Genomic DNA, 10979 nt, shown 5'->3' with positions numbered 1-10979 from the left:
CACCTTAAGCATCAATCTGATGGTTCCATTAAGCGATACAAAGCTCATTTGGTGGCTAAGGGGTTTCATCAGCGCCCCGGGCTTGATTTCAATGAAACTTTTAGACTAGTAATCAAACCAATGACAGTTCGTGTTGTTTTACCCCTTGCTATTAGTAATGGCTGGCCTCTCCACCAACTTGATGTGCAAAATGCATTCCTACATGAGACACTTCAAGAAACTGTGAATATGGTACAACCACCTGGCTTTTTTGATCCTTCACAGTCCACTCATGTGTATTGTTTGCAAAAGTTGCTTTATGGCCTAAAGCAGGCGCCTCAGGCCTGGTATAATCGATTAAGTACATTCTTAATCTCTTAAGGCTTTCGCCCTTCCAAGACGAATACATGTCTCTTTGTATTTCAACACGGCAGAACCATCATCTATTTTCTAGTGTATGTAGATGATCTAATTGTTATTGGTTCATCCACTACTACAATCAGAGCCCTCCTTACTACTCTATCCAAAACATTTGCAGTCAAAGATTTAGGACAACTGCATTATTTTCTGGGAATTGATGTATCTCGCATGCCTACAGGGTTGTTTCTTAACAAAAAAAAAAAAGGGAGCGGGATAGGTATGCTAGCAGGTCACCTAGGAATCTTGTGTGCTAGCATTTTGACCATAGGATTTGGTCATCTTAAATGTAACCGTTAGATGAAGGGAAAAGATCTAAACTTTTATTCTACAGCTACTACATCTTATCTCCATATTCTTCTTCTTGGGCGGAAAATACGGCTTCCTTAAACTCGGAAAACTCTGTGACTCTCCAACGCCAGCAAGTTGAGCAGTTGCAGGTTTATAATTAGGAGAGAGAACACGCTCTTCAACTTCGGCACGCTTGACCTCAGCGGCCCACGTACCAACTTCCCAACGCCTGCAAGTTGAGCAGTTGCAGGTTTATAAACATGAGAGAGAAAAGGAATGAAAAAAAAAAAATTGCAGGTTTATAAACATGAGAGAGAAAAGGAATGAAAAAAAAAAAGCCAACAAAAGTCACCACACCTACATCTACTCTGTTATGATTTCTCCCTTCTTTCTATCTCCCTGCTCCCCTACAACTACTTTGTTATGATTTCTCTCTCCCAACACTGAAAATCTACAAGTGGGGCCTTCATCTGTTAAAGTATAGAGGTGTTCTAGAGGGTTCAAAACTGTTTTGGCTTCTACTATTCTTGAATGGCCGCTGATTTTTCTCTTATTCGTCGATGCGATTTTCTCCTATTTGGTGACCAAATTTTCTCGCTACTATAAATTGCAAATCCTATGTCTGTTATGCTCAAGGCTTGTCATAGGTGACGAGAAGCTAGGATTCTTTAGAAATTTAATATGTGGTGCCCATAAATTGGAGATCTCATCATTGGTTCTTTGTCATAGTCATGATAATTTAGCTGAGGTCCATGGAATATGTGAAATATGCCTCTTCTCCTTCGCTACACAAAACAAATCCAATGTTGAAACATACAGGTTGCTGGTGGGTAAATTGGGAATGGGTCCTGAACACAGTGTCGATGAGGATCCCCTTCTCAGTGATCCTACTCTTGATTCTTTTAGGACAAGGCCTTGTTCATGTTGCAACAACCCATGGACGATGCAATCATCAGCTAGTAGGTTTCTCCAAACCAAATTGATTGCACCTGAGCTCGGAGAACTCGATGTTCCTACCTTGGCTCCTCAAGAAATGGCAATTTTCCATATCAGGGTGGTATGCAAATGAGAAGAGAAGAACCATCTGGGTTGCTGAGAGCTTCGCAATGGCTATGAAATCGCTCTCAATTGCAGGGCAAGCAGGGGCATGTAGGACGAGAGAGAGAGAGAGAGAGAGAGAGAGAGATTGACGAATTTTTGGAAGGGAGGTGGAGCCGAAAAGGTAAAGAAAAGGGTTGTAGAGTGGCGGTATTGGGAAGGTTATGTAAGATAATGTTTCGGAACGGATGAGATCTTTTCTATTTCATCTAACGGCCAATAGACGCTAGCACACCTAATTCCTAGGTGACCTGCTAGCATACCTGTCCTTTTCCATAAAAAAAAATGCTTTTGATCTCCTTATTAGTATTGCTATAGATGGCGCTAAACCAGTGAATACCCTAATGTCTACTGGAATCCCTCTTAATGCTACAGCTAGATCCCCTTTACCTGATGGGTCTGAATATCGCCGAGTGATTGGTCCACTCTAATATCTAACAGTAACACAACCCGATATCAGCTTTGCAGTCAATCGTGTTGCTCAATGTATGCATCAGCCCACTGATGTGCATAGGTTGGCTGTTAAACAAATATATTGCGCTAAATCAAATCATCTGTCTTTGATGGGTTATTCTTTCAGGCCAAATCACCCATTGTTTTAACGGCGTACTCCGATGCCGATTGGGCAGGGTGCCTTGATGATCGCAAATCCACCACTGGATATGGTGTTCTTCTGGGATCTAAGCTTGTCTCATGTGATAATGTTGGCGCTACGTATTTGTCCGCTAACTTGGTGTTTCACTCTCCCACTTTCATTTTGTCTGGGACATGGTTGTTACTGGACAACGCCTTGTTCGATTTATTCCCTCGTTGGATCAAATCGCTGATGTTTTCAAGTCTCTTGTCCTCGGTTTCATACTCTCAAGAACAAACTCATAGTTGGTGCACCCCGGTGAGTTTGAGGGGCCATAATAGAACTAAACCACCTTGAAGTTGTAATACAAGTTGTAACAGAACACGTGTACTGTGTTCTTGTCTACTTGTGTCAAGATCCTTATTATGTATAAATATGTTACTCCTGACCTTGATTAAATATATGAGAAAATGTATTCTTTCAATGATGATGCCCCATCTTTTCTTCCTAGTAGAATTATTGAGATCTGTAGGCCTCTACTGAATGCTTGGTAGAAGAGGAAGCAGATCTGGAACTCAGAAAAGAATGGGAACCATGACAGAATGACAATGGGCATAGAAATTATCATTCCCATCACATAGTCATATCCCCTTGCTAGCTCTTTTATGGTGTCCCAGAACCCTATACCCTACAGACCCAAGCTGGTAAGCCCTACCGGACCCTTGTCTGCCTAACCCTTAATTTAGATTAGATTTTAGAGAATCAACTACAAATATATAATTTTTTTATATATAAGGAATCACGACAAGGCATCATATCAGCCCTCACGCGGCAATGTACAACCCTATCATGATGGATTGCAAATACCCTTAAAAGATCAGACAATCCACTCTGGATCATTAGATTCTTCCTATGCAGTGGATGATACACTGACTTCTCCAAGCTGAATATGGTTTTCACTATGGATATACTCCTTCTAAGATCCAAGGTTTGAGATTTCAACATGATAGGTCATTTAGAGACCATAGGTCTCAAGGCTACGCCTTGGTGTCCATGTGCCCTTTGCTAGAAGAGTATTTTGGTCTCCTAAGTGCCTTGTTGGTGTCATCTCATTTTTTCCCCCTCATTTAGTACTAAGGTTACATGGATACCATGACAACTATGATTTCAACTCCTCTAGAAATCGAAATATGTAAGTTGAAATTGTCAAATTTTGGTAAAAAATCGATAAGTAAAAAGAAATTGGGGAATAAGGGAAATACGAAGAATTTTGCAATGCAACTCTAGGGGATGCTTATTTAAGCAAAAATACGCATGCGCAAATGATTTGATGTGAAAAAAATATATATAGTTTAATTTGGCACTTTACTTTGCTTAGTTTAAGCATTAAAGTATTGTTCACATCTAATAAATAAATAAATAAATCACCTTTACAAAGCAGCTTCTTCTTTTTGAAAGTTTTCTCATTTTTTCTTTATTTTCAATCCAATCCTTCATTCCTTTACCATTTTAACAACGTGTTTCTTTATTAACCCTAACGCATTGTTTACATTAGAAGAAACTTCGCTAGAAACCACCAGTTGTGGTTCATCACATGGAAAGATACTTACAAATTGTTTACATAATTCTTTAGCAACTTTCTTTACCAAAGCATATTCTTCAAAATAAATTTTGTAATCCTCTCTGTCGGTTCATCCCTGGCCACATGTCATTTTCAACACCTTCCTTTGCACTTTCCAGATGATCACCTCGTTGGAGAGGATTTTTAATTGTTTATCCGGTGGGAAATTGGTACAAGTAACCCTTGTGACATTGTCTCCTTTCAAAACCCTTCCTTCCTTTCCAAATATTTCATTAGCAATTATGGATTGATATTTGATACCCTCCTCTCAATAAGCTTCATTATTTTTCAATTATTTAATAGCAATTATGGAACGATGGAAAATTGCCAAATTTGATACGGGTAATTCATGTAACATTGTCCCCCTCCCCTCAAAGCCCTTTGTTTCTTTTATATTATATTATTTCTTTTCTTTAACAATGGGAGAGGCTGGATATACTAGCGCACTATACCCAGATCTGTGTCTATCTCTTTTTTCTTCTCCTTATAAAAATTTCCTATGACCCTTTCATCAAGCCTTTCCATTGGTTGACTCAATAGCTTCAGGAAAATCAGCGGCATATCTAACTTTTTTTCACCTTAATTAATAATATAATAAAAAATAACGTAACATAAAACACGGCATGCATTCATTTAATAAGACAATCAGTTTGATTCGATTTCAATTCTAACCAACGGTTCGGATCCAAAATCGAATTGAATTGAATCTCATCTTTTAAATTCGAATGAAAATCAAATTTTATTCGATTCCATTAATTCATCTCGATTCTCGTTTTGAAAATGATAAACCTTCTTTAGAATGGTAAACAAGAATTGTATAGAAAACATGAAACACGTGTTTGGGATCAGTACCAATAATGGAATGACACACATCATAATCATAAAATTTAAAGGCCTCATAAACTAAGTTGAACAAATCATGATTAAATCTTAAAGCCTCATTAACCTACCCTATAAATAAATAAATAAAACCAATTAATTTTGATAAAATTTCAGTGCCGCACTCTGCTACAAGAATCCAAAGCAGAAAAGAGTGATTCCCAAATCCCAATCTCGTGTTGTGTCTTCTTTATTTTGGTTTAGGGTATTATAACTCCCATAACAAATCCAATCGCATGGGAAACTGAATGGATTGGAAATTAAATTAGAATTGACTCAAAACTCAAACCAAAATTGAAACCAAATCTATAAGAAACCGAAATACAGTACAAAATTCATTAAAAAAAAAACCAACTTTGTATAAATTTATGGAAAATCAAATACAAAATCAGAAAAAAAACCGAAACAACTCAATATATATGAAATTGAAATCAAACCGCAACGAAACCAAAATTTTCTTCTTGGTTGAGTTTTGATTTCACCATTCCCACAACGAAACCGATTCAATCCAGACCAAAACTAGGCCGAACCAACCCATTGACACTCCTAGTCTGATTGAAGGAAGATTGAAGGGAGAATCGTTGGAAAGGATCTGGATCCCTATTGAAAAGGGAAAGGCCCGTTTTATGCCATAAGACATCGGTAGCAATTTGATTTCCAGGCATAAAATATAGTGCCATTTTGATTTTTTGTCATTCATTATTGATTTACATATTCACTTAGAATAATAAATGCTTACAAAATATCCTGGTAATAAAATTTGAGCATATAATTGATTATATATGGGGTCAATTCTGAATTATACCTAATCAAATAAAGATTTGGTTTGAAAAAGAGATGGCTCAACATGATATACGGAAAGAAAAAGTTATATATTGAGAATTTAGACCATCATAATTCATTGAGTTGGATTTTTCATACTGAATAACTTTGGCTAAAGATCAATTCTCACTACAAGAACACGACAGTACATTAAGGCAGACCCTAGCAGCTATGAGAAATAAGAAAAAAAAAAAAATCTATTATTTCCGAGAGCTTGCATACTGATGAGCAACGCGAACAGCTAGCGGAATCCTGACCACATGTTTTTTGTCAGTCCAAGTCAAGCTTCCAAATACGTAATCCATAAGCTGCACCTTTTGAGTAGAATTAAAGGTCACTTTGAAGGAAAGCACTTTGGTTGATTGATTGAAGGATAGTGTATGAGGTTTAACTCTCACTTTAATACCAGGTGGAGATTGCACCAAAGCTTTGTAGACTGAATTAACTGACCCCACATTTGTCACAGTCCTGGTGACTGTTACAATATTTTCAAGGTATGGGATTGAGATAGAGGGGAGATTGAGGTCCCAGCTAGAAGCACTCCTTTTTCTTGAACAGGAATTATTTCTTTTAGTCATATTGGTCATCTGTTCATTAGTGTAGCGTTTGGAACAGAAAAAATCAATGTAGTTCTCTGTACTAATATCATAAATGAGCCCTGGATGTGCTGCTTTCTTGGGATTGATATTCCCTCCACCCATGTCGAAAGGAGTCGCGGGCTTGAGATTGCCTCCTTGTGCCCATATTACTTGTCCATCTGTGCCATTTTGTGATGCTGCAAGTGTTCATGGATGGTGGTTTAGTTGTTTCATGTATAGGTGAGCATCAACAGTTAGAATTTAGATCTCTCAAAGGTATAGATAGGACTCACCAGTAGTCATAATTGCTGATTTTATGGCTGCAGGCGACCAGTTTTTGTGCAAAGTCTTGATGAGGGCAGCCACCCCAGCTACATGGGGGCAAGCCATTGAAGTTCCTGATTGGTATTCGTAAGGGTGACCTGAAATTGGTGGAGGAAATGCTGCCAAAATGTTCACTCCTGGTGCTGCTATATCAGGCTGCGACCACAATTAATTTTACTTCAAATTAGTAAACTCTTTTTTTTCTTTTTGATAACCACAATTTCATGAGAAAGTGGACGTAAAGAAGCCGAAGCTTCGAATGCATAATTGTCATGAAGCCAAGGATTGTAATTTGGCCAAACGGTCAAACATGTCATTGATATGACCTTTCAAACTAAGGAGACAATAACTCTGTCAAATCCCCATAAAAAAAATAATAAAAAAATTGAAAATACAACAAATTAATACTAACTATCACACATTTAATTGTTCAGCAATGAAAAAGAAATCCCAAAGAAGAGAATATCATTTCCCCCCACTATATATGATAATACAGTTTCCATATTACTGAAGAATTAACATCTTAATTAGGTGTTTAAAAAATTCAAAATCTCAAATGCAGTGGATATTGCATTGCAGTACATGAGGTGAGGAGCATAATTAATTAAATAAAAAAAAACAAACATACCTTCAACACATCAGGTAACAAAGTATTTGGTCCTCTGGATGAGAATGAGGCCACTAGTGGAGCTACCTTTTTCCCAACTACAGTCCTTGGCTGGCTGTGCTGCACAGTTGCTGAACTGTTGACAACAATTAAATGGGGCTAATTAATAACTTACTTTATCATCATCACTTAAGACAGATCACAAAATCTGCCCATGCCATTAATATCTTCTTAATTAATTACCTTGTTCCTCGGATGTAGGAGTTTATTTTTGTCCCTATTTCAAAATTTACTTTAATACAAGTAATGTTGCATCGATTGAGGACATCATTGTGAGCTTGGGTGTATAAAACACCGATTCCTCCTGCTTTCATAACAGTGTTAGGTGCATCAGAAACTTCTTGTGCGCTTGCGGTTGGTTGTAGAAAACAATGGACAACCTTCCCCTTCACTAATGTCGGATTGAGACTTCCTTTCTTGCAAGCTCTGCAGCAGCAAACCAACAAAAAAAAGTAAGCAAGGTTTAAGGAAAATAAAGCCTAAGCATTAATTAGACTTGAAGGGGAGCAAATATAAAGAACTATATATCTCATACAGTGCATCATCATCTTGGCCAGCAACTATTCCAGCTATACTTTTTATGTGGTGTCCTCCGGTCCCATCAAAACCTCCAACTGATAGGGTGTTGCCCTGCAACAAATATGATCATAGAAAGTTATGCCGAAGTTGAATAAGAATCATCAATTTTCAATGAAAGGTGAGTGGTCCCCAGGGAGATAAGAGGAGTTAACAGAACCACACAGTTCTAAGGCGAAGGTCCCTTGCCAACTCGATTACTCCCTTGGGGTTTATAACATTAAATTCTGTAGTGTTTTGACATTACCAAGGAAGTTTGGTCATTTCCAAGTGTAACATCTGTTTGGAAATCTCTGTCAATAGTGCTGGCTGCAACAGTGATCATCCAAGGAGCCGTGTTTCCAACCGTATCAGAGTAAGGTCCATCGTTTCCTCCTGCACAAACCACAGTAATCCCTTTTGCCACTGCATGGAATGAACCCATTGCAATTCCATCAACAAAATACGCCTCTAGAGGCAATCCTGCATGGTTTACGTTACGCGCTAAAGAAACAGATAAAATGTCTACTCCATCATGTATGGCCATGTCAAATGCTTTTAGTTCATCTGCATCTGTTGATTCTCCAAACCAAGCAACCTTATAAATAGCTAGGCGAGCAAGAGGGGCTCCTCCTCTAGCTAAACCGGTACCTAGCCCTATATAACTTGCATTTGGTACAAAACGACCTGCAGCTATGGAAGCACAGTGAGTTCCATGCCCTTCTTTGTCCCTTGGGGACAAATACTCTAAATGCCCAGTGGTGTTGATGGGCCCGTGCATTTTCTCATAGCCTTTTCTGAACCAGCGAGCACCAATGATTTTCTTATTGCAATTCGCGGGAATGAAATTTTGTCCAGTTTGGCAAATTCCTTTCCAATGCGATGGAATTGGACCCATTCCATCGTCTTTGAAGCTTTGTGACTCTGGCCAAATTCCTACACACAGAAAAAAAATCTGTCATTAGAACCAAACAAGGAGTTTAGAATAGAATAGAGCACACTATATATGCGTATATATAATCTTAAGAAGGTAACTGAGTTGGTAAGGGATCTTCGCCTCAAGAAGCATGTAGTTCTAAGTTTGACTACTCTTACCTTGGGGTCATTCTAACGGGGTGTTTAGTACTCTTCACTGCTTTTAATGAAAGTTAAATGATTCTCATTCAACCCCGGTATGATCCGATTCATGCAGTTGAGGGTCAGTATGGCCCCACGGGAATAGTCAGGCTGAAGAATTGGATACCAAAAATTAAAAAAACAAAAAAAAAACATATATATGTTACCTACCTGTGTCTATAATGCCAATAATGGTACCATCGCCCATATTCGCTTCAGACAAAAGGTTATGTTTAGACTTTGATGGTGGCTTGAGCCCTAGAAAATCCCAGCTTCTGGTAGTATGGACTTTATGAATGCGATTAGGGAACACTCGGACAACACCCGGAAAGTCTGCAATTTTCATTAGAATTAAAGAAGATGATGCTCAGCATTCACTTGAAAGTCTGCAATTTTTCATTAGAATTAAAGAAGATGATGCTCAGCATTCACTTATGGAATAGTTTAGTTTTTCCATGACAATTTAATTAATTGCAGCTTCTTCCAGTTCATGAAATTAAGTTACCTGCAATGGCTTTTGCCTGGGAATCAGTTAGAGAAGCTGCAAACCCAGAGAAGCCATTCTTATAGCTGTAGAGAATAGAATTCTTGGCAGCTTCTTTGCTATATAGGAAAAGAAATTGAGATAATTTTTAATCCTTACGATATAGTAATGTCAATAAGCTTGCATTATATGAACGAAAGAAAAGTTACATATATACCTTCCGAGCAAGTTTGCTAGCATTTCATGGTGAGACATCACTATGGTTGCTGGGTTGTTATGCTGCTTCTCACCCATATACACAATGTACACCTGAGAAGTGAAATTATAATTAGCAGTAGATCACTGTTTCACTCACTCACTCACTCACCGACCCTCCTGGAGTCCAAAGAATGCATCAAATAAGAAGTTACTACTTACATTGGTTGTAGTATCAGCGGCAAATGTGACAGAGTTCCAGCAGCAATGGAGATTGAACAAGATAAAGAAAGGAATGATCACTTGAAAGTGATGATGTCTTGAAGAGGTACCCATTTGATCTTGAATGGAAGTAAGTCTTATGAGGTTATCAATTGGTCCCATATTTATAGAGAGAGAGAGAGAGAGAGAGAGAGAGAGAGAGAGATCCACTGTTCCTCTTTTTCTTTTTAGTAAAGCTTTTTCATTCCCACAATCCTAACCCCCACCCAGTCCAACCAAACACAATAGGGAGTAGAATACTACAGTGCTTTTCCCCCACTTCCCTCCCTTTCCCTCTCATACTACAGTGCTTTTGCCTCACTTCCCTTTTCTTTCCCTGTGGTACCATCTCATTATTTTACCAAAAAAAGTACTATCTAATTATTCCCACTATGTGAGACCCACTTTTCTAATTATCATGCCCCTCACTCCCTTGCAAACCAACAGGGCCTTAATTGAATATATGTTGTGTCTTCTGCCTCCTCAAGAATAAAATAGGGTATTGGAAATTCTTCTTATTCAAGGACACTATAATTAAGTATAAATCATTACATGATTAATTAAAAATGAAAATATTTGCTACAACGTTAGCCTGGGAAGGAATCCTCACGCGGGCAATTGGATAACATCTTAATCACTATTGCTACATCATCTGTGATGCACCGTGGCTTATCCTTTAGCAACCCATCATGATACTGTTTTAATGTATCAAAATGCGATTTTTCCGAATCATTTCATGGGTAGGGTAATGCTTAAGATTTATCGTGATTTGTTAAAGTATGTAAATTTATGATGTCATATCTATGAATTGGTCCCATATATACTTAGTAAATATATATATATATATACATATAGGGTGTGTATCATATTTTTTTCATATAAAACCAAAGATACAGAAGAATATAGTGAGTTTTAAGGCTACCTTATTATTTGCCAAAAAAAAAAAAAAAGAATCCCAAGTATTGATGATTAGTGCCTTATATTTGTTTGATGATATAAGGATATCATGGGTGGAACGTGGAAGAGTACCTAATACAGTCCATAGGGATAAATAAATAAAGAGCTGGAGCAAAAGAAGACTAAAAAAAAAAAAAAAGCAAGCTAGCAAGTAATGCGAT

General features: G+C 37.8%; 1 protein-coding gene across 1 annotated transcript; it reads right to left on the bottom strand.

Annotated features, from left to right (window-relative positions):
- Positions 1-5712: 5712 nt before the first annotated feature.
- Positions 5713-9981, bottom strand: LOC122058694 (subtilisin-like protease SBT3.4). Its single transcript, XM_042621356.1, has 10 exons — positions 9823-9981; positions 9623-9714; positions 9427-9524; positions 9093-9254; positions 8074-8741; positions 7786-7880; positions 7434-7676; positions 7212-7326; positions 6553-6739; positions 5713-6456 (listed from the first exon to the last, which is right to left on the bottom strand). The coding sequence occupies exons 1-10, from the start codon at positions 9934-9936 to the stop codon at positions 5882-5884; spliced, it is 2349 nt and encodes a 782-aa protein (XP_042477290.1). The 5' UTR covers positions 9937-9981; the 3' UTR covers positions 5713-5881.
- Positions 9982-10979: the final 998 nt, after the last annotated feature.

The sequence above is a fragment of the Macadamia integrifolia genome, chromosome 13 (assembly GCF_013358625.1).
Source record: "Macadamia integrifolia cultivar HAES 741 chromosome 13, SCU_Mint_v3, whole genome shotgun sequence".
NCBI lineage: Eukaryota > Viridiplantae > Streptophyta > Magnoliopsida > Proteales > Proteaceae > Macadamia > Macadamia integrifolia.
Note: the sequence above shows the minus strand (reverse complement) of the source record. Positions and strands in the feature narration are given on the sequence as shown.